Consider the following 24,752-nt stretch of genomic DNA (forward strand, 5'->3'; position numbering starts at 1 on the left):
AGAAGTTTCATGTTTTGGTTTTTGAAAATTTTGATCGTTTGACTCGTGCAAAAGAATATACCGATGTTAAAATGCTAAATATTATATATTATAATATATTTTTTTAAAGAGAAAGGATATATTTGAAAACTTACCTGAATGAATCAATTCATTCACAGAAAGTTTCAACAGAGAGGTGGAAAGAAAAAGAGAGAACGAGGTTTTGATTTTCTTTTCGATCTTGCGACTTAACGGTTTATCCAATCAACGAACTGACTTCAGTTTTAGGATCGTTGACACGAGATCTTCGATTTGAGGTATAAATTTAATATTTTTGGTGATGTTTGAAATTCGTCGATTTCTGGAATAAATCCGATAAATTGTTAAATCATAAAGAAATTGAAGATTGTTGAATAGTGTATGATTTTAACGAAGTTGAGAAGATTATAATGATGTTGTTTTGAAGTATTCATAATTTATTATAATTAGATATTTTAATCGTTAAATTGAAACTGGAGAAATATTTGTCAGTTTTTATTAATTCTGATAATACATTCGGAGTTTATGAAGTATAGGCTATATGTTGATATAAAATTTTTGTAGTTTAGCGGGTGTTTGTATATAACCTATTAATTGAAGTTAATTTATTAGGGTGTATGTGATGTTATTATTGTGAATTAAATACAATGAAATATTAATTGTTGAACGATAAAAATTTATAATCGAGTTTTATATCTTGTTTAAATAATTGTTGTTGGGCTATTTGATGTTATCTATAGAGAATGTTATGATTGTGTTGATACAGTGACAATGATATGATAATTGTTGTTGAATTATTTAGATACGTCACAATCCTCGAAATCAAAGAAATAGCCAGATTTTATATATACTCGATTATCAGGTACGTGTTGACGTACAAGCATACGCTGCTACTGTTTAGTATTGATGAATACTATTGTCTTGAATGATTGTAAATCACCGGAAATGAGTGATTTGATATTCTATCTATTGCTGTTTATTATTGTTGATGTTGTTGGCTGTCGTTATTGGGAGACGTCTCGTTGATTTTGTTCGATAGATGATATTGTTGTTGCCGGAGTAGGGGTCCGACGTATCGTTGATGTTATTCGATCGACGATATTGTTGTCGCCGTAGTTGTGGTGCGACGTATCGTTGATGTTGTTCGATTGACGATATTGATGTCGTCGGAGTTGGGGTGCGACGTATCGTTGATGTTGTTGTTGCAGTAGTATGAGAGTGATGTCGTTGATATTGTTGATGGTTTGATTGTTCAGAAACAACAAATGTGGTACTTCTTTAACAATTTCAGTTATATTTTATGTTGTTATTAATTAACTGTTATGTATTACGATGATGGTTGTTGTATATGCTCACCTTTTGGGGGCTATTTCTGTTGGACATGTTACAGGACTATACCGTGAGACGGGATAGAGGTGAAGGACTAGATGTGTCTGGTCAAACAGTTTTGTAGTTTAGAGTAGATAGAGACATTATAGCTCATTGTCTTATTTGAGTTGTGTGTGTGTATTTATTATACTGTTTCTGCTCCACTGCTGTAGATAATGTGATGATTGCACTATTTTGTCGTATATGCACTATATTATTACATCGTTGAAAAGAAATTTTTTATGCACATGACTTTATATATTGTATGATTATGTGGCGAGGTTTGGGGCGCCACAGTCGAAACCCATCTATGAACGGCTTGAAGCCCAAAAAAGCGTAGTTCAATGTTTTTATCGCTCGGTTGTTCGATATGAGATGGTTTCGCTCCACAACTGTTCCCGTATTATATTTAGACATAGCATCCATATATTTTGGAAGAAGTTGCATGAAGCTCTCCCATATGCCATAAACAATCTCCATCGCATGTTGCAAACTTAGCGATGCCTTCGTATACGATATTGCGTTTTCAAATTTTTCTTTCACTTGCTCAATTATATACTTGATCTCGAACGAGGGATCACATCGTACAATGTCCAATAATGTATATGTCACCATCTTACTACTCAAGTTGCGATGATCATGCCGACATTTGTAGAGATACATATATGCGGCCCACCATATTTTGTTAATTTACAATGACATGTCTTCAACTTGAAAGAAACTTGAAGACCTCATCGACACTTGAGAGTAGATGATGCGTTTTTGTACCATAATTTCCACAAAGAACGTGTGCTCTCAACAACACTCTACTCACGTCTGACAATTTTAACTGAGTAATATTTAACATATGCGATGAAATTATTTTTTATCCTTAAAATTCATGTTTACAGATGGCTATCCTTTTTTGGGATTATAATAGATGGATCGCAAATCAGAAGGTGCACCAACAGAATCAGAAAGCTTCTCCCGAAATAATTTATCAAAAAATGATTGCATCTCATACGTGTCTGACATAAATGGTGTAATTCTTCTCTGTAATGTGTCACGAGGTGATTCACGTGATGACGTCCCCACATCAGGACATGCACACATATTATCTTCTATATCATTATTTATCTGATATTCATCATTATCATATTCTTCTGAAGGCTCATAATATGACATCTCGAGTTCAATATCACTCATAAAAGCATCATGATTATTTTTGCCATCATATGAAAAACGGGCCTCCACATCAACCACATCATCAATTGGATCCAACATTTTCGACCCAACCTGGTGCTGTATTTAGCCAAAACGTGGGATTGACTTTGGATGGGCCGGTGATATATCGATCCAGTTTCATGCTCGAAATGTATGTTACTTAATCTTTCAGTTACCTGTACAATATTTGAGTTCGTCTCAGTAAAACCTCGGCATGTAGAATTACCAGGTTAGTTATTGAAACTATATTTGATGATGTGTGAAATATATGATTTAGATTCATGCCCCCCGAAATCATGGTTCGTTGGCTCAATTTCCACGTACAACAGTAATAGCCGCATATTTCGACATTGCATTATAAGCTTTAAAACATCTACATCAACAAAATTGACATGTACTTCATTCCAAGACTCTTTTTTCATGAATGAATATTTAGTTGATAATTTGATATTAAAATTAATTGGATCGATGTTAAACTTTATGCTTACAACTTGAATCATCTCCAACAAACTAATAGATCATAACACTCACATTTGTCTCACACGTGGGATACTATATTAGACCGATCCGTTCCCAATAGTAATATCACCGCCCCAATATAAGATAACACCGATTTTATCCATGAAACTGATTGTAAAAATTGGAAATATAGAATAACATGTTTAATTTTCTAGAAAGAAAAGAAGTTTATACTGAGAAATAGCGATATAAAATTCATGAAAATGTTATAAAATGTTTGAATAAATCAGAATGTTTGTAATAAACAAGTGGACAAAATTTGAAATGTTAAGCATAAAAAAGCCGGTAAGCGCGAAAAGCTGATTTTCGGAAGTCGCGCAGTGTGACCTTTCTGACAGTGGATGCTGCAAGAAGCTGCATTTTGCAGTGTCCGCTATACTGGATGGCGGACGCTGCAATTTTTGTAACGCCCGCTCGGTAAAATTGCACATCGCCTCAATTTACTGTATTTTTAAATATTTTTTTTTAAAAAAACCCCTTGAAAAAAATATTTAAAAAAACCCCTTGTTTTAGTCCACCCAATTAAATGTCTAAAACAATATCTCTATGAGGTTTTGGACTTTTGTTTACAACAGTTTCTCTACGAGGTTTAAACTCTATAATGTAGTAAGATTTGCTAGATATTATATTTCGACAGTTTTTGCTGAAAAAAATTTGAAAAATGAGAGAGAAAATAAACATCTTAAAAAATGTAATTTTTTAAGAAGTGGAAAAAATAGTATCAGTCAATATTAGTAGTATTAGTGATTTAGTGAAATTTATAATAAAATGATAATAATAGGGATTATTTCCATTTTTGCACTTCCAATGCAGTTCAATCCAAGTAGTTACTTTCACGACAATTTCAATTTTGTTATTGGTAATTTGGTATCAAGCACATATCTTAAAATTCCAAGTATAATATGAAGTCTCTGGCAAGACATGGAACCTAGTATATGTTATTTGTTCTCCACATATATATGGACAATCAATATGATAATTTCTGGTGTAATGAAAGAATTATCAGTAGCAAGAACACGGCCATCTGCATTAATTCCTTTGTCAACACTCTTTACAATTTCTTCGCAAATCAACACACTGCATTTGGAGAGCACCGGCACTTGCTAATGAATGAACATGTAGTTTCATTTGCTCGGGATTATGGTTTCACTAGTATGGATTTAGAGACGTCCAAATGGTTGAGACGACATGTTCCAATAAGATATTCAGGTAGCTCTTCCGGTGTATTAGCCTGTGCCAGAAAATATCATCAGATTCGTGAACATAGCAACAGCACACAGATTAAATAATAGTTAATTGAAAATTTTATTTTGATACGCCATGTTATAGCGCACACTTTGTGAGAGTTACAGTTAGCTTACCTGTATTAGAAATGCCATCTCAATGACCAGATTGTTCAGGTAACCGAGAACAAGGCTGACCACACCTCGTGCAACAGTAGACGAGCCAATGTCAATACCAAGCTGAAATAATTGGACATAATGATTATAGTGTTATATTGTAGACGAGATCAACATGTCACATATGGACACATAGATTGGGGAAAAAAGCAGCAGCAGAACTATCATTAAAATATCCTAGTTTTGATGGAACATATCTCTTGAAATCATCGTACCAGAGGCCTAAAAAGCAATGTCTCGACTATACTTTTTCCAGGATGGCTCACACGTTTTGTGCTACACCAGCAGGATTCTGGGTAACAGATGTTGCAGATGGCAAAAGTTATAGCTCATTCATTAACTACTTTGAAATTGAGAAAAAGGAGATTATGTTATGAATTGAGGCATTTACCCAACCAAGATCAATTTATCTGGTGCTAAAAAATTATTAAGGTAAGATTAAGAGAACTAAATTAGTACGTACATGGAGCCCTTACTTTCGATGTTGAAGAATGGTCATGCAAGGAAATGAATCAGGGGTCAAAATGGTAAACAACCCCATGCAATGAAAATGCATTAAAAAACAAATCTTGTAGTCCCAAACTATATACCTCCAAGTAGTTCTTCCCGCGAAAATAATTAATTTCTAATGCTTGACCAATCAGACATGCCTTTTTTCCGACGCTCTGTTTGACTATCCATGAACCCTGAGAAACATATATCATGACCAGTGAGATATGCATAATTCCTAGTTTTTCGTAAATAGACTACAATTCTCGTGGTTTCTAGATCAAGAATGAAAATAAAGAACTTGGAGGAGAAATTATTAGATGAGAGCCCACTAAAATATTCATGAAAAGAGAATGTCTAAGGAAAAGAACCACTGATAATCAATTTTTTTTTTAACTTTTAAGCATGCTATTGACAAATAAATCACCAATTTTCAATGTTCAATAATTTAGATTGCTTCTCTATGAAATCATCACCTCCACAATACACAAGTTCTTTGAGATATTACACAACCAACATAACCACCAACCAAAGGGATGAGTTGCCGCCAGTCAGTTAAAAATGGAATTAAGAAGCAGTATTTGAAGAATGCACATAGGACATACAAAAGAAAATCCAAAATGAAGTTCAGAAAACAGTATTTGAAAAATGCATCCTCAGGTCTGAAATACAAGGATCTGGAGTCAACTCATGTTAGTTGCTTTAAAGGTGAATCAGGCAGATCAGAATGCATGAAAAATGAAAAAGAAATGACCATTAAGTTAAACACGAAACACTGAACCATGCAGAAACAGCTCGACTGACCTTGGAGATGTATGGTATGAGCTTGAATCTTGGATTTCTGTAAGTATCATCTCCATTGACAAAACTCTCAAGCAAAGGAGCATTTTCTAAAGGAGTTCTCATCATATAGTACAACGCAAGGTTATGTGTTGTTGAACCTGGGACCTAGTCCAACCAAATATTTCACAAGTATTTCAGAAAGACAATTGGGAACTTGATTAAAATGATAGAAACTTGATTCACCTGTATGTTTATGACTAAGAAAAATTCGGGACCCCCCTTAGCAGCATATTTCTGCATGGTAAACATAAGAACCTCTTTTCAGCTTCAGAGATTAATATGCAAATTTTACAAGTGAATGATTACAAAAAGTTCACTAGAGAATACAAACTGTAGAAATATATGTTCTAATAATGTCAGAACCTGAACAATACCCCCAGGACGGCCTCCGAGATCATCTTCTCGCTTGTCAGATCTCAACCAATCAGCGCCTACCATTTCCATCAATGTACCTTTTGCCTTAATCTGGGGTGAGAACCATAAGAAAAATTACCATAAAACCAAGCCCACACATTTTTATTCCTACAAAAATACTCCGTTCATTCCATACATAAAAGCCAGTAGTACATATGACCGATGAAAGCTCTGTTTGCGGATGTCAGACACAAATAAAAAAGAAAATTGAGGAGTTGGTGACAAGTTTGAAATATGGTAAATTATATGTAAATTAGGATTTATGTACATCATTCTCAAAAAACTAGCAACCAAAATGGAATAACTTTGTATTTTAGGTGCGTAATGGACCGTAAAAATTTCATTTCAATGGAAAAGGATAACTGCAGTTCATAGTGATCTTGGAGATGCGCAATAATGGTGAAATTAGAACCAAACACAGAAGGCTCAACATGACGAGAAATGTATGGTGATATGTCGATCAATATTGAAATTCAAAAAGGGGAATCACCTTCGTTCTGTCATCCAAATATGTCTTCCCACGAATCAGAAATGTCGATGGATCTGTTTCTGTCCAACTACAAAGCAAACTACAGGCCGAATCCTTTGGAAGAGTGGATCCATAGTTGCATGACAGACTGCCTTCCCTTGACATCTCATGCAAATCAGTATAACCCTTCTTTTGAACTATAGCAACAACATCTCAATCTCGTTAAGTTCAGAAACCTAGAGCAAACTATATCACGAGTGGGAAAAGTGGGAAAAATGATGACTCATACACATGGGTTTCAAACAAACCTGCAAGATCATGCAATTTTTTCACAAAAACAGCAGCAGTTGACAGTCTGGGTTGACGCGCATCCTGAAACACTCAACAAGTAAGGAACATATATTTTAAGAAAAATAAGAGCAGGCAAGAGGCGTAAGGTAGTAATTATAACAAAGATTGGAAAATCCTTTCTTTTATTAACAATAAAGTAGCCCTCGGGCTGAACAATTAAGAAAAAAACCTAGCACTTTTTCCGCCGAGAATTATATCCCTCATATCCATCAGACTGAAATAATCCAATTCAGGAGTTGTTTCCTTTCACATACGATATAAAATTGTACCTAAAATTTCATTTTTAAAAAATTGTGCTATATCTAGCTTCCAGTAATGTCATTTTCTCAATGGGCTGACAGATGTGCACTTGACACACAACTGGTAGCCTCTGGATTTAACATATTCTGATCATTAATAAATGCCCCAATAAAACTACATCCTTTAACAAAAATATACGCAATAATGGTAGCATATCCGTGGTACCTGTGAGTAAGTTTCTTGACCAAAGTCGGAAGGCCAACCATTTTCTGACTCATACTCAAGAGGTTCTGAAACATCAAAAAATTCATCTGCTGCGTCATGTAATCCCATTAAACTTGAATGTTCAGAAGGTGTCTTAATCATGTCTTCCTCCACATCCTCCTTACTGTACCCATTGTCCTGCCTAGTTCGAACTTCAACCCTCAATCCGTTTTTATTCTGCTGTATGCTCTTGCTGCTCATCAACTCGTTTGATGAGAAATCAGGTGGCGAACAATCTAACTTTGCTCTAAAGAGCTCCCGCAAGGCTAAAGAAGGTAAATTTTTATCAATCCAGAGAAAAGAATAATCAAAATGCACGAGTAGATAAATGAAAGGGCGTCACCCACAAAATGGCTACATTTTCAGATGAAATCTCGCTTAAGAACCAGAGACTTTCAGCAAATTTCATTTCAAAAGTTCTATTTTTGTTTTGATTTGATCATCCTATTCATTTTTATAATAACAATGATACCCATATATATCCAAGCATCTACAGAAAACCAAATACCGTAAAGACAAGCATGCACATGGAAAAACAGATATAATCAAACTTCTGAAATTAGAAATTGGAACTGTGGAGACTAAAGAAAAACAATTTCAAACTTTAGACTAAATACTGTGACGTGCCAATTGAATAAGCGAACAAAGATAAGGAGCATACCAGAAAGTCTCCCCAGCATGCTTATCGTAATAGATCTGGCAGATGATGTCTTTACATATGATTTCCAGTATTTCCAATCAATAGCAAGCATATGCTTCACTACTGAACGTTTTCCTTCATTCACTGGAGATATAACGTACCCTCCACCTGTCAGGAATACATAATATCATTCCCAGTCATCCAAGTTCAAACCACATCCATTTTGGATTCAGCACGAACTTAAAACTAGAAATCAAAATATAAAGAGCACAGATGACAGCGTGACAACAGGATCAGAAAACGATCATAAAGAAACATGTCAAGATAGTCATGAGGCAGCAGAGGTAAGCCATCAAATTTCAGGGATCATGATAAGTCATTCATGCAAATCAGTACCGTGGTATGCATAATGTGTTTTGAGTGTTTCTGACAAGGAACACGAAGAGTAAATATACAGGAAACATTTCTGTACAATCTGAGCCAAACATACCAGCAAATATATATTGGAATTTTTAGTGTTAAAAATCATGATATAGACAACCACCAATTCCACATGAAAAGCATACATTACTTTTAAGACAGGCGCGTACATAATTCCTTTGAGGTGGACACTTCTGGTGAAAGACTGAATGGTACAGAATGACTGCAGGAAAAAAAACTTGTAGAATAATTGAAATCCAAAATAATGCTTGTTCCATTTTGGTAAATACTAGCATTACCGTAGGTACCATCATCCTCTCTTCGCCAATAACGGCGTAACAAAAGATCTCTTCGTTTCATGCCCCTGCAACAAGGTTAATCACGTATAAACTCTTGAAAAAAAATAAAGGAACCGTTTTTGTACAGGCAGAGATAAGGATCATGCCATGGAAGCCAATGACGATGTAGAAGCTTGTGAACTATATCGGTATGACCGTCAGCATGTTCAATCACACAACCCATATCAAAACAGAAATCCCACCTGCACAAAGAAAACATAAACTGTTAAAACAGAGTATATACATCAACTGGATTCAACTTCTTGAAATTTATTAAGTTATATATATATATAACTCGACAAAAGATGATGACATTTTCAACTGAGGCTAAGGTTATTGTAACAAGACCTTCGGCTACCATCCAAAGCAATATGGTAGGCTTGCCATTACCCTAAAACAAAACAACAATAAAGGGCAACATGGGAGTCGCTAGTTCAAAACATTTATTCTTAAATGCTTCACTTGGGAATGTAACTTGTGTATCTTATCTTGGGTACGTGTTTGGTGATCAAATGTTTTGGATAAATTTTTTTTAGAGAAGGAAATTCCTCAAAAACTCTCACAGGTTCCCTATGCTTAAACAACGATACCAAATAAATTAATAAAAATGATCTCTCTCTCTCTCTCTCGATATATATACGTCTCTGTGTGTCTACATAATAAACACAAACATATACACACATGCATGCACGAGGATGCGGTCCATCAAATATTGTCTATGCTCTATACATTATCTTTAACTTACTCTGATCTTGAAGGACCAAGAGACATAAGGGTTTGGAAAATAGCCTCAGAAGTTGCGTCCACTACACCAACAGCCATTATTGCAGGATGATCATCCCACTATAAAACATGAAATGGTTGAAAATAAAGACGGTTCTGAAGACTTTAGAGGATTCATAAAATGAACCAACCTGCTCACGAAATTCTTTATCCTTCGCTTCTTTAAATAATCTTAGACCTGCAATTTTTGGTGTTAGCCAAAGCATTTAGCCATATAGCAAGACGGTAATGAGCTTAACCCATACCGTTCTGGCAACCAAAAATCTTCCAGGGTGATGGCGCAACCACATCAGATGTCATAGCATCACTGACAGAGGACAAACAGATACTCCAGTTTATAGATCGTGAATTCTTATTGGAACAGTTTAGCCTGCACGAGATGGAAAATAGTTTGAAACACAATTTTCATGTCAGCTATATCTAAAAAATCTAAAACAGCCTGTAAATTTGTCTTCAAAATCATCAGCAACCTAACTTTCTGATAAAGAACTAAGCACAATCCCTTATGACCACATTAAGTAGCACATTGAAGTGATTCAAGAAAACATATCATGGCACTTTTCAGATCATGCTTTGGTTTTAGGCATGTCACGTACAACTTATAGTGTGTGGTCTGCACTTATAGTGTGTGGTCTGCACACAATGGTTAAATATTTGATGGTAGCACCCGTTCTATGGAGGCTTTCTTAGGAAGATTGAGGTTCATGTTCCTAAGTGCTTACATTTCTTGTACCCGAATGCTGCTCATTTGGATATATATTAACTTAAGATTGTCTTTTTGCCCAGATATTGCCCGTGTACTCACTCTCGATTTTTTATCTATGAAATTTATTTATTCATTAAAAAATAACCATAAGCACGAGCAATCAACTCCACAGGATCAACAACTAAGCATTTTTAACTTAGCTCTATACCTCAATGACTGTGGTTCACTCCCAGAAAATTCAAAATTTCTTCGACTCTGATCAGGCTGCAATAATTGGAAAATTATCATTTCTGTCGTACAAAAAAACTTGTCGCTCAATCGAAAGAACAGTTTCAACCTTCAAAGCTGACTCCTGGAAGGACTGAATCCATTTTGCTGCTTCTTCAGGACTCTTTGCTCCTAACTACAAATTACAAGGTCTTCAAATTATATTGACTTAAAATCAACAGGACCAAATGGGAAGAGAAATTTGCACACCTTCAGTTGATCATTGGGATTAGTTGTGTTATAAAGAGTGAAAGCAAAAACGACCTGCAAATAACAAAATTGTAGCAAGAAAGTGATACTCAGACAATTTAAAAATGTCTCTCATTCACTTATGGTAAATGCAGAAGGTAAAACAAACTACAAATGGATAATTTCCATGAGCAAACATGGCTCTGTGAGTCTACCTTTCTTTGAATGTTCTCTCTCCCGTTGTCAGTCACCCTTATGCAGGAATCAATAATAGCACTTCTAACAGGATCCTTCAGAAAAGTTAGAACATGATTAGTCAGTTAATACAGTCGGCATAAACGAAAAATGATTAAGATATAATACGCACCTAAAATTTTTACGAACCTTGAAGTTGTATTTACTTCAGCATTGACAGCTGAGAAGAACTTTATGCCATGTAATTAAGTGGTTTATTTTCTGATTCGTAAATGCTAAAACCAATTGTATGCCCAGCCACCTCGATAAAAATAGCTAAACATTCATAAAACCATTGAAATTGGCAGACAACACAAATCAGTCTGAAGTGCATATTTTAGTGACAACTGAGATGATACACAGTCTCCATTGAAACCAAACGCAAGACATTAAAACTTTAGCTCATCCGTTTTACCGGTTAAAAACTATATCCACAAACCACTATCAGTTAAATTTCTCGAGAAAACTTTAGAAAATACAAGGTTAGTGGGACCTGTTTTCAGCGTGCTTTTCTAACTTGCCTCCAGATTTCCTAATTCCCATGCATAAAATGAAAATATGTACCTAATCACCTTATCTTCTTGGGAAATGCATTTTCAACCAAATCACTTAAATTACTGGATTCTCAAAATCTACTTAGGAATGGAACAAATCAAATAAGAACGCCCATACTGTCAGGCATCCTATAGAAAGCTTTCAGGTAATTGACAAACAAACTCTAAAAATGATTCTACAATCTTTCAAGAAAAGATGCTATTCTATCCAGAATGCAACAGCCAATCAACCTGACACAGGTGGCTGAGCACTGGGTGATAGTAACTAAAAAAAATTGTTTGATCTAATTTCTTGAAAACCAGAATTAAGTGACAAGAGTTGGATGTTATTTCATGTCCAAAAACAATTTTACAAGCACACCCTTGGAGTTAACATGTAACTATGGTATCTCACCGTTACCACTCCAAGATACAAATTACACATGTATTGCACGTGCAATTGTAACTCACATAACAAGATGGCTGTAGCCTGTACAAGCTGAATTTAGTGATACTACGAGAAGTTCTTGGTTGAATAGTGATATATTCCGTCAATGGACTAGGTGTAGGATCTAACAAAATCATAAAAATAATGCCATTAATTAAAAATGGACAACAAAAGACACCTATAAATATCACAAAACATACTTTCCTCAAGTGGTAAAGGGGCACCTGACGTGATAGCACCCAAGGTGTAGTGATTTAAGTTTGACTTGGTAATTTTTATGACCTCTAGTTTTCTAGTGAGCTAATTGACTTCACCTGGGACTTAAACTTTAACTGACCACACAAACTCCAAGTCTCTTTGATCTTTTAATTTCTTGAATTATCCCATTCGGCTAATCAGTGCTATTTCAAATCACAATTCTTGAAATCCAGCTTCAAAACTTGAATTCTACAATAATATAGCACTTTAAAAGACGAATCAAGAAAACGAAGTAAACCTCATCATTAGAGATCGGAACAGATCTGAAGCTCTTGAGCAGGTGATCTTGAAGAACGAAGTAGCGTTTTCTTGGATACTGAAACCCAATCCGATTGGAGCGAATCAAATGCAACCACCCCTCCATTCTGCAACCATCGCTCTGTGATACAGCCATTTCACTGCTTGTTTCCAACAATCCTCAAGAACCCAACTCCCAATTCCACCAAAAACGAGTAAAAAAAGCCAAATTCTAGTTTCAATCCGGTGAAAATGACACCAAGCTCACGTACATTAACACGGAGGCACTGCTGCTGCTGTTTTTTTTTAAAAGAAAAAATCCCAGCTTGTAGACCAAATGTTGAGGCAATTTTTAAAAAGAGAACTTTAAATTTTTTTAATTTATTAAATGAACATTTTTATATTTAACACAAACATAACGAACATTTACATTTATAATTTCATATAATAGTTCCTCAAACAATCATTTATAAAGATTATTATTGCAATTAATTTGAATACCAAATTCGAAAATTGCCTTTTCTTTTATTCGTTAAAATCTATTTTTTTGGCGATAAATTAGGATTATTCTATTTGTAACATTTAAATTTATGGCTTTTATAATAAATTTTTTATGTTAGGAATCATATGATACTAAGAAATTTCAAAAGTATAAATCATGATAATCTTTTTTTACTAATCTTAAAGGGTGGATAAAAGATGATGGTCATAGGCATATAATGTTGACGAGATCTTGACCAAATGGTTAAGGTCAAGTTAGACTTGTTAATTTAAGTTCGAATTCCATTGATCGCGAATAATTTTTCTAATTTATCTAGGTAGATTTAGTTGTTTTTAGTAGTACGAGCAATTTGTGCGGACAATTATATTATATCTTTACTGGAACAATATCATAATTGTAACCTAAAAAAAATAAGTTTATTATATTACAATTATTTACAAGCTTATTAAAATAGATTTTCATAATGTTTTATGAAATAAAAATGGAGAACTGCCATAATTTGAGAGTCGTATTTTTGTTAATTTAAACTGTTTTTTTAAATTAAATTTATAGAACATAAAATTTACCGTAAAATAACTATATGAAGAATTTTAAATTGAAACATAAATTAATTTTTGTAATTAATGTTTACTAATTGTAAGAATTTATAATATCAAACTCTTCTTTCTTAATCACATTCGTAAAAATCAAGTCAAACATAACATATTTGAGTAATGCTATATGTACAACAATTATTATACCTTAAACATTTAATATAAAAATTTTATTTATCAAATCTCATTATAAACTGAAGACAAAATTCACTATATATTATAAAAATATCATGATATAATGACAAATCTCATGATATAATTGTTATAAATATTTTTGTATGATATATTGGTTGTACTTTTAGCATTATTCTACATGTTTTATCACCACATATTACACATCCTTCATAATCATTTTTTTTAATAACTAATGTACTAATCATTCAATAATCGCATCATTCAAACCGAATAGTAAAGTTTCTTACTTCTTATCGATCTCTCCCGACTACAAATCCTAATTCGTCTCGGAATACAAATATAAAATAGTATAAAATTTCTCGAGTATTATAATATATAAAAAAACATAAAAACTCTCGTGAGATCGATGTATTGAAGTAGTTGATACGATAATCCAAAATTAGATTTTCTAGAAAATAAAAACAAAATACTTAGAATTGGATTCTACATCAGCGCTTGAAATTTCTAAGTAGTAAAGACATCAACGGATTTTATTATCTACTACCAAATAAGTTGAATTCGGAGTTAATTAATCCTTTTCAAATATCGTACTTAGCTTTGATTTGTTTTGATAAGTGAAAAGTATTGCTATCAAAATTTCCAAAAATATATATATATCAAATTAACGATCACGAGGATCAAATCCTACATTAAATAAATTAATTGATTAAATTTACTTTGTGAATGTGTGAAGAAAAACCAAAATAAATTATAATAAATAACGTTCTTTGTTCCTAGATAAACAGCATACGCATAATTCATGCTTATCGTATCAAGATTTGAATCTCGAGTTTCCAGTAAACGATAAACACCTTCAAAATTATTATAAATATATATACACACACACTCATCAACATGTCGCCATTAATTTTTCAAAATTCAAGAAACCAGAAAGAAACACATACTCTTGTTCGATCAACATGAACAAGAAGAAGAAGAAGAACCCGCGGAACGAGGATCCCTCGATGCAGCAAAACAGATTAATGATCAAGTTGAAGAACTCATAGGTGGTATGGTACGTTTTTTTTAAAATTTTAATCGTAGTTATGATTTTGTTCAATCTCATGAAATTTTTATTTCTTGAAAATAATTAGTACTGAATAGTTGCGTCGTCCATTAAAAAGATAATATATGTTAGTGTACAATAACATTTTATTATTAGAATGGTACTTTCGTCACCCCGAGGAAGAGCAATAGGATCGATCAATCCTCACTGCTTGATCGGCTGAGGTAATTATTTGAAAACGACGGGAAGGATTCCACGTTGGTGTAGAAAAGAAAACTTGTTTTCTAAAAGAATTATGGAGAAAGGAACCCGTGAATATGTACTTGAAAGAATCAAAATGTTTCAAATAACTTAGCTACATATTAATTTTTTCTATGTAAGTAAATAGACTTTCGATCTCATAGATATATATAGAATTCTGCGGAAAGCCGTATTCGATGAAAGTCGTATGTATGGTTTGGAGGGAGATCTTTCATATCTTTCGAGATCCACCCTACAATATGGGGTGAAAAAGCCAAAATAAGTAATTTTAGCCCTTATAAAAAGAAAACTGATTCTTGAACCCCTTTCACGCTCATGTCACGTCGAGGTACTGCAGAAGATGATTCATGCTCTCTCTGCAAAGAGACAAGGAAAACGATGATAAGGGGAATAAGAAGATCGTAGCAACCAACTGTCCATAGCAGGCTGCAGGTTAATGATTTTGTGCCCCTTGAGATCAGAAAAATATATATATATCATGGGACGAATTCTTTTGCCTTTATACTGGTGTTCTAGCTATTGATGTTATGAACGATTCCCTGAATTACCTCCCATGTTGAACGAGATACCGGATCCTTTCGAGGATAATTTAAATCCGTTGAATGACGGTCTAGCGAACTTCCACCAGGTGATGTCTGAGTCCAAAGATACTTGAGCTCTTTATATTTGATCATTTCTGTCACTTTGTTGCTTTTTCATCGTGTGCCCTGATTTTTGTTAAAACTCTAGATAATTAACTACAGTATATATCTGTTTGTTGGTTGATTGAATATCACTTCTTCATCATGTTCTGTTTTGAATTCTTGCTTAAATACTTTCTTACATGTTTCACTAAGCAAAAAAAAGTCTGAATATATATAATCAAAGTTTTATGTATTGTTGAGCAGCACAGGCCTTGAAGTGAACGTTTATAACCTCCATCAGAATTACAAGATAACTTTTAGAAAAAGAAAAGTAAACTGATTAGGCCGTTCTTGATTTTAAGCTATCCAAATTGAAAAATGGAAAATTTTAGAGAATGAATGGTTGAGAACTAATCGCGCACTCTGTACAGAAAAATAGAAAAAAAACGATATAATCACAACAGTTAAAGTTTACTAATTAAACAATATGGATGGATACCAGGCTAGAAACGTCACTTTTAGAATACTTCTATATATTGAAAATTACTACATAATACTTCAATATGAAACCGGTTGAAAAAGTTCAAACACTACCAAGATATTAAAACCAAATGGAAGTATAACAAAACTTCAGGGGAAAAAAAGGAACTACATTCCAAGAGGACTATTTGAAACATCATTCTCAATCTCATCGTTCACCGTTACTATTGTGATCATCATTTGACTAATGATCACAATCAGTAACAGATGATGATATAGGTTTTAACTGGTTTTTGCAAAGATCTTTTGCTTCCTTATCAACATCATTTTTTCCTTGCTTTTTTTTTTTTGCTGAGGATGACAATCCATTGTCATCTTTACTTCTCTTTGTTTTCGGTTGATCCTTATATACTTTATAAACCACCCAATCTCTTGACTACACAAGGAATAGAAAATATTAATATAGATTTAGCTATATATCTAAAGTATTAAAATGGAGAGAGAGAGAGAAAAAAAAAACTATTTACATGCTTTTGATTATTACCTTTGTGGGGTTTATTTCTCGGTCGACAGTATATTCATGCATCTTGTAATCGATTTTTTGTCCATTTTCATAGAAATCGAACACTCTTTTGTACTTGATTGTGAGACCCTCATAACTGATAGGCTTATGCTTAGACGTCATTCTTTAGTAACCACCTTTAGCTGGCTGAACAATTTTCACGCGTAGTATTTTTTTTCGGAGTAAAAAATTACCATTCATTAGCTCCTACGATTGTGTACATGTCTAATTATATTAGCATGGATGAATGTTAATGTTTCTTAATTTCGGGGATATATTTAATCAATCTCGATCGTTATTTCCATATTAGTTGCTAACGGCTCTCTCACGTGATTTTCGTCCGATATATTTGGCTAATGCTGCTTATTTTTGAAAAAAAATTCAAATAATTTCATCATTTCAAATATATTTTGTGATTTATTTTTAACCTATAACATTATCATAGAATTTTGCAGTTTGCATGTAATTATTACCCAAAATACCCTTCAATTTCTCTATATAATCGGTTCAACTCCCAAATCCTTCTCATCCACCTTCCTCTCTCTCTCTCTCTTTCTCTCTCACTCTACATAGGAAGTGAACTGGAGTCGAATCAAAAGACTCCAAAGGATTCTAGAAACCAACGGTGGTCGCGGCCCTCTATGTCGCCTTGAAGAGCCGTGACACGGAGCCAATCCAGAAGATCCTCGCCCCCGACCTCGAGTGGTGGTTCCATGGCCCGCCGTCATACCAGTTCTTGATGTGTCTCCATACCGGGGAACATGAATCGAAGTTCCGGTTCTCGCCGCACCGCCACTCCGCCTTCGGACCCACCGTTCTGGTAGAAGGGTTCGACCAGTCCCGCTCCATTGCATGGGTTCACGCTAGGACGATGGGTTCGAAGGCGGAGAAGCGGTGCGGCGAGAACCGGAACTGCGAGTCATGTTCCCCGGTGTGGAGGGGCATCAATAACTGGTATGATTGCGGGCCATGGAACCACCACTCGAGGTCGGGGCGAGGATCTTTTGGATTGCCTCCGTGTCGCGGCTCTTCAAGGCGGCATAGAGGGCCGCGGCCACCGTTGGTTTCTAGAATCCTTCGAAGTCTCTTGATTCGACTCCAATTCACTTCCTATGCAGATTGAGTGAGAGAGAGATAGGAAGGTGTATGAGAAGGATTTGGGAGTTGAACCGATTATATAAAGAAATTGAAGGGTATTTTGGGTAATAATTACATGCAAACTGCAAAATTCTATGATAAATGTTATAGGTTAAAAATCAATCACAAAATATATTTGAAATGATGAAATTATTTGAATATTTATTTCAAAAATAATCAGCATTAGTCAAATGTATCGGACGAAAATCACGTGAGAGAGCCGTTAGCTACTAATATGGAAAATAACTACCGAGATTGATTAAATATATCCCCAAAATTAAGAAACATTAACATTCATCCATGCTAATATAATTAGGCATGTACACAATCGTAGAAGCTAAAGAATGGTACTTTTTTACTCCGAAAAAGAATACTACGCGTGAAAATCGTTCAGCCAGCTAAAGGTGGTTACTGGAGAATGACGTCTAAGCATAAGCCTATCAGTTATGAGGGTGTCACAATCGGGTACAAAAGAGTGCTCGATTTCTATGAAAATGGACAAAGAACCGATTACAAGATGCATGAATATACAGTCGACCGAGAAATAAACCTCACAAAAGTAATAATCAAAAGCATGTAAATAGTTTTTTTCTCTCTCTCTCTGTCCATTTTATTACTTTAGATATATAGCTAAATCTATATTAATATTTTCTATTCTTTGTGTAGTCAAGAGATTGGGTGGTTAATAAAGTATATAAGGGTCAATCGAGAACAAAGAGAAGTAAAGATGACAATAGATTGTCATCCTCAGCAAAAAAAAAAAAAAAAAAAACAAGGAAAAAATTATGTTGATAAGGAAGCAAAAAATCTTTGCAAAGGCAGTTAAAACCTATATCATCATCTGTTGATGATTGTGATCATTAGTCAAATGGAGATCACAATAGTAACGATAAACGATGAGATTGAGAATGATGTTTCAAATAGTCCTCTTGGAATGTAGTTTTTTTTTCCCCATGAAGTTTTGTTATACTTCAATTTGGTTTTAATATCTTGATAGTGTTTGAACTTTTTCAACCGGTTTCATATTAAAGTATCATGTAGTAATTTTCAATATATAGAAGTATTCTAAAAGTGACGTTTCTAGCCTGGTATCTATCCATATTGTTTAATTAGTAGACCTTAACTGTTGTGATTATATCGTTTTTTTTTCTATTTTTCTGTACAGAGTGTGCGATTAGTTCTCAACCATTCATTCTCTAAAATTCTCCAATTTTCAATTTGGATAGCTTAAAATCAAGAACTGTAACGCCCCAGATTCGACGACTGTCCCCACTGTACCAAGACGAGTCTTTCTAGCGTGTTTATGTCCCCCACTGTACCAAGACGAGTCTTTCTTTGCACTAGGCTTGGATCCGAGTTCCCTGAAACTGTCTTTCATTATCTGATGTTAACTTCCAGGGCACCCCGAATCTGAAGAAAATGTTTTTCCATAGAAATTTGAGGACCTCATTCTTGGTAATTTTGGCCATCCACTTCAAGAAATAGTCAATAGCTACGTGCAAGAATATTTTCTGAGCCGGGTCACGGGGAAAGGTCTTACTATGTCGATTTACCATTTTTCAAATAAGCAAGCCACCACTATAGCTTTCATCATTGCCGCTGGTTGATGTTGGAGCTTAACATGACGTTGGCAGCTATTGCATGAAATTACTAGATTTCGGGCATCTTTCTGCATTGTTGGCCAGAAATACCCTACCAGAAGTGCTTTTCGTGCAATAAAATAAGTTCCCAAGTGATTTCCAACACAATCTTCATGAATTTCCCTTAGTACAAAATCAGATTGCTTGGGAACCAAGAATTTTAGAAGAGGTCGAGAGAGCGACCTCTTGTACAAAAATCCTTCAATAAGTATAAATCGAAGGCTCCGCTGCTTCAGTTTGTATGCCTTTCTTGGATCTTGGGAGAGATCACCATCTTTCATGTACCCTAATAACTCGACTCACCAGTCATTATCTTTGAGTTCTTCAGGTGGAGTGTCCGAGTGGGGACTTGATTCTATCTGGACCACCACCTCCCTTGATTTCCAAATATGGAGTGAGCTAGTCATTTTAGCAAGGGTGTCAGTCTTCTCATTTTCTTCTATGAGGATTTTCTTAAATGCAAGCTCAATGAAGAGCTCATTTTCTGCATCAACTACCTTATCGTATTCCATCAGTTTCTCATTTTTGATGTCATAAAATCCATTCACTTGCTAAGCTATCAACTGAGAATAAAAAAAAGTAAACCCGGGCAGCTCCAACCTGTCGTGCTTCTCTTAGGTGGGCTAAGACTGCTTTGTATTCCGCTTCATTGTTAGATGCCCTAAGCCCAATCTTACGGCCAACTTACCTCATCTCCTTTTGGAGAGATTAATCACACTCCTATTCTTCTGCCTTCATTGGTGGATGAAACATCCACATATACTTTCCACAGATATTTGACATGCTAAGTGTCAGCCAAGAAATCAGCTAAGCCTTGTGCTTTAATGGTTTTCCTAATCCCATATTGTATATTGTACTCCCCCAGTTCAGTTTTCCACTCAACCAACCGTCCTGAGATATCCACATGAGTCATTATCCTCCCGAGAGGCCTGTTGGTGATGACCATAATTGGATAAGATAAGAAGTATGACCTTAATCTCCGAGCCGTTGTTAACAAGGCCAAGGCTAGTTTTTCTACCACAGTTTATCCGAGTTCAAAACTTTTGAGTGGGTGGTGTTCTATTCTAGGCCCTCTTGTATGATTAGGACCGAACTCACATCCCTTCAGCGGCTTAGAGATAGAAACTGGCTTCGCCAATATTGGAAGCTCGGCCAAATGCTTCTTTAACTCCTCAAAGACTTTCCTGAATTCTTCATCCCATTCAAATTTCTTAGCTCTTCGGAGAAATGAAATAAGGGCAAACTGCGATGCACTGCCCTTGATATAAATCGTAATAAAATGGCAATCATTCGGGCAAGCTTCTGAACCTACTAGAGATTCCCAGGAGGTGACATAGATTGAATGACTTTTACTTTCTTAGGGCTGACCTCAATTCCTTTTTATGTTACCATATAGCCTAGAAAATTTCCCCTCTTGATATGAAAACGTATTACTGGGGATTCAGCTTTAAATCATAGGACCTCATAGTGGAGAAGGTCTCCCGGAGGTCGGTTATGAGGTCAGCAAAGCTCTTGGACTTCACCAAAATATCATCCATGTAGACCTCTACATTCCGACTGACTTGAGCTGAGAAAACCTTGTCCATGAGTCTTTGATATGTAGCTCCTGCTTTTTTCAATATGAACAACATTACCACATAACAAAACGTCCCTTCAGATGTGATAAAGCTTACTTTATCTTGATCTTCTTCCGCTAGTGGGATCTGGCGATATCCCTGATAGGCGTCCATCAGACATAAGTATTGATGGTCTGCGGTGGAGTCAATCGGCTGATCAATCCTTGGCAAAAGATAACTATCTTTCGGACATGTCTTATTGAGATATCTGAAATCAACACACATCCTCCATCTTCCCGAGCTCTTGGGAACTAGGACAACATTCGATAACCACACATCCTCCATCTTCCCGAGCTCTTGGGAACTAGGACAACATTCGATAACCAAGTTGGGAAAATAACCTCCCGATTGTGTCTTGCCCTAAGTAGCTCATCCATCTGCTCCTTTATTATCTTGTATTTTTCAGGGCCAAAGTGCCTCTTTTTTTGTTTGAACTGTCGAGCTTCAGGGAGCACATTGAGGAGGTGCTCCATGATGATCGGAATGATCTCTCAAAGTTATTGTGCAGACCAAGGAAAGACATCTTTGGGGAGCATCCTTCGCTGACCCGCTCCAACCATCCCTACTACGAGACCACTTCATTTCCACTTTCATATTATCCACATAACAGTGACGAGATGACTTCTGGTCTCCGTGGACGACTCCTACCTCCTTTCCTACAAAAAAACTTCAAATTTTGATGATTGGTGGAGCTCACAGCCCGGAACTCAGCTAGGGCAGATCTTCCCAATAGTCCATTGTATGAGGAAGAAGCATCCACCAAAATAAAACATGTCATTTTGGAAATACAGAACAAACCCGTCACCAAAGATAAAGGCAGCATTATCTGTCCTAGGGGTTGTACAGCACGTCCCATGAATCCGAATAAGGATGTAGAGATGGGGTCAAACCCGAAGCCTTCCACCTTCATTTGATCAAGGGTATTCTTTAAGAGGATATTAACCGAACTTCCGGTGTAGAAAGATTCTCGCCACATCATAAATTTGGCGATAATGAGGGTTACTGACAAAGTGTCGTTTTGGGAAGCCGTAAAATCTTTCAGGTCCTCTGGTCCGAAGTTGATAGTTGGATTGGACTTAGCAATAATATCTACTGCAAAATTTTCCATTCTCTTCCCATGAGATTTACTGGCTCTGCCTGAATCTCCGTCGTTTCCCATCAAGATATCATATGTATTATACCTCGGTTCGGGTCGGGTCGGGTCATGGGCTATTTGTTCGAATCGAGGTTCTTAATTATCTTGTTGTTATGGAGGATAAGCCCAAACCCCCTGATTAGATCAGTTTTCCCTGGATGGTACCCTCTGATTTACCCACGGAGGTCCTGACCTCTCTTGATGGCTTGATACTGCCCCTCAGCTCGGGTCAGGAGGTTCTTTATATGTTGATCTATCTGCGTGATTATTTGTACTTCCTCTCCAGTCTTTGGCAATCATTAGTGGTATGAACATAGTCTTGATGGAATCCGCAGAATTTATCCCAGAGGGATAAACGTGGACCTCTCTCGTCTTGCCTCGAGCTCTACAACTTCCTTTTTTTCTCACAAATCACCATGTATCTTTCCAAACTCATAGCTAAAGGTGCATGAGGAAACGGTCCAGCATCTCGTCCACGCTCCTCGACTTATCTGTTGCCCTCTTCCTACCTGGCTCTACCTTTTATTTCCCCTTATCCTTATCTCTTGACCTAACATCCGTCCTCCTTTGCTTTTGCACAAATTCAAGGTTCTCGTATTTCTCAGCTCGGCTCAGGAGGTCATCATAACTGCGAGGGGTTGTTTTACCAAATAATTAGAAAACTGACCTCTCCAGAGGCTTTATGTGAAGGCATTTACTAGCATCTCGGTAGCGGCAGCAGCACCTCCAGGGTCGCGCTGTTCAATCGCCAGTTGAAATCCCTTAGCAACTCTGCCCTACTCTGCTTCACATGGAACAAACCCGATGAAGTCTTCAAATATTTCTTACTCGTGGCGTATTGGTTATTAAAGGCGGAGCTGGATTTTTAAAAAAATTTCTAATAGAGTGGGGTGGCAGCAGATCGAACCACCTCTAGGCTGGACCCACCAGGGTTGTCAGAAAGACTTGGCACTTCACCCCATCTGAGTATCTATGTAGCAGGCGCATTGTTGAACCTTTCCAAATGTTCTTCTTGATCTATATCCCCGTCTTAATCCTTAACGGTTGGCTGGAAAAAATTGAGTTGGAGGTCTTCGTTTAGTATTTCTGGGGAGAGCGGTCTCTCCCTATCCAACGGCGGAGGTTGACCTCCAACTTGTCTGCCCAACCTCCTGATTTCCTCTCACATATCTTCCAGATGCTCAGGTGGAGGTGGAGGTGGAGGTGGAGGGAGTGGCGACGGCGGTGGTGGAGCTCGATTTTGATGGAGGGTCTCTTCCACAACCTATTAATCAACTGGGCCAGCTCATCCATACTGATATTCGCCAACCTCTTCCTTGATTGTCATTAGGACCCATTCTTCGTTCTCTTTGTCCCCACATGTCTTCATCTTTTGCGCAAGAATTCCCACAGACAACGTCAATTGATGTTGATGAAAATATCGAGGCCTGCTAGGAGATCAGATCTGTCTTGGAAGCTCGGGTTGGACCTTCAAATCTGAAAGCACAAACACGAACGTTAGAAAGGGACCAGAAGGTTGTTCCGACGTATCCCCTACGATGCTCAAGTCAGATAATAAGAAAAAATAAAGAGTATTGTGTGTGCTCAGAATGAATGAATAAACAATTACCGAAACTTAGTATTTATAGGAGAAACATTATTATGTGAGTATAGTTCTTTGAGGACTAAAATTCTAATATTTGTAGAATTCTAAATATGTAGGAATCCTTCTCCTGTTGGATTTTGGATGATCATAATCTTATAAAAGGTTATATTAAATCTCCTTGAACCTTATCTTTATGGATGACATATTGATATATCAGAATGAGAGCTCCTTTGAGGCAGGAGCTTGTTTGCTGTATAGTGAGCATGTCCTAGTTTTTAACAAGAGCTCGGCTCGGGAGGTTGGCCAAGACTTTCTCAATTGTTGCGACGATAAGTACTGGGAGGTCAAATAGGACCTCGATGAGAGGTCAGCAACGCCTTGCTGATCGATCAGATTATGGAAGTATGGGAGATCAGTTTGGATGACCTCCCAATGAATCTGGGTAAATGGAGTCCACGGTGGGTCTCTAGATGACCTGATGGATATGAGTGAATGTGGTGACCTCCTAATTAATCTTAGCCATTAAGACGACCTCCCGAGACTACTGGAAATTTCACATGAATTCTTTCCAGCTGTCGAGAGTGGGCCGAGCCTATCTTGAGGTCCTGTAACCATTTCAAGTGCTTTTGTAAAATACACTCGAAAAATGATCCCTAGATCTCACAGCAAGCTTACAGGGTGAAGAAAGTTTTAGTTTGAGCTGGGACATGGCAAGGGAATTATTTCTCTTGGGGCAAATTTTTTAGGGATTTTTCATTATTATTTCTTAGTTTCCAGTTGAACTACTTCAATTTTGTATAATTTGTT

General features: G+C 36.2%; 2 protein-coding genes across 3 annotated transcripts; both read right to left on the minus strand.

Annotated features, from left to right (window-relative positions):
* Positions 1 to 3,916: 3,916 nt before the first annotated feature.
* On the minus strand, positions 3,917 to 12,980 carry LOC140973120 (protein ENHANCED DISEASE RESISTANCE 2-like). 2 transcript variants are annotated; one of them, XM_073435715.1, is made up of 21 exons: positions 12,633 to 12,979; positions 11,137 to 11,211; positions 10,943 to 10,996; positions 10,803 to 10,868; positions 10,674 to 10,729; positions 10,005 to 10,129; positions 9,891 to 9,937; positions 9,722 to 9,819; positions 9,084 to 9,179; positions 8,938 to 9,002; positions 8,790 to 8,861; positions 8,240 to 8,386; positions 7,540 to 7,844; positions 7,032 to 7,095; positions 6,745 to 6,920; positions 6,204 to 6,305; positions 6,024 to 6,074; positions 5,802 to 5,945; positions 5,099 to 5,194; positions 4,470 to 4,571; positions 3,917 to 4,339 (listed from the first exon to the last, which is right to left on the minus strand). In XM_073435715.1, exons 1-21 carry the CDS (start codon positions 12,786 to 12,788, stop codon positions 4,247 to 4,249), a joined length of 2,190 nt encoding a protein of 729 aa, XP_073291816.1. In that variant the 5' UTR covers positions 12,789 to 12,979; the 3' UTR covers positions 3,917 to 4,246. The 2 variants fall into 2 exon arrangements, 1 of the variants encoding a protein (XP_073291816.1); XR_012174571.1 differs by lacking the exon at positions 3,917 to 4,339 and having other exon boundaries at positions 5,802 to 5,938; positions 12,633 to 12,980.
* Positions 12,981 to 19,518: 6,538 nt separating this feature from the next.
* Positions 19,519 to 19,890, minus strand: LOC140971975 (uncharacterized). Its single transcript, XM_073434448.1, has one exon. The coding sequence runs from the start codon at positions 19,888 to 19,890 to the stop codon at positions 19,519 to 19,521; it is 372 nt and encodes a 123-aa protein (XP_073290549.1).
* Between the last annotated feature and the right edge of the window lie 4,862 nt (positions 19,891 to 24,752).

The sequence above is a fragment of the Primulina huaijiensis genome, chromosome 3 (assembly GCF_012295235.1).
Source record: "Primulina huaijiensis isolate GDHJ02 chromosome 3, ASM1229523v2, whole genome shotgun sequence".
Lineage (NCBI taxonomy): Eukaryota > Viridiplantae > Streptophyta > Magnoliopsida > Lamiales > Gesneriaceae > Primulina > Primulina huaijiensis.

Coding starts and splice junctions, on each gene's coding strand:
- LOC140973120 (XM_073435715.1), bottom strand. CDS start 12,788: ATGGCTGTATCACAGAGCGATGGTTGCAGAATGGAGGGGTGGTTGCAT. Junction 10,730..10,802: donor TCCAGGAGTCAGCTTTGAAG/GTTGAAACTGTT, acceptor CAATTATTGCAG/CCTGATCAGAGTCGAAGAAA. Junction 6,075..6,203: donor GTCCTGGGGGTATTGTTCAG/GTTCTGACATTA, acceptor TTTACCATGCAG/AAATATGCTGCTAAGGGGGG.
- LOC140971975 (XM_073434448.1), bottom strand. CDS start 19,890: ATGAAAGATGGTGATCTCTCCCAAGATCCAAGAAAGGCATACAAACTG.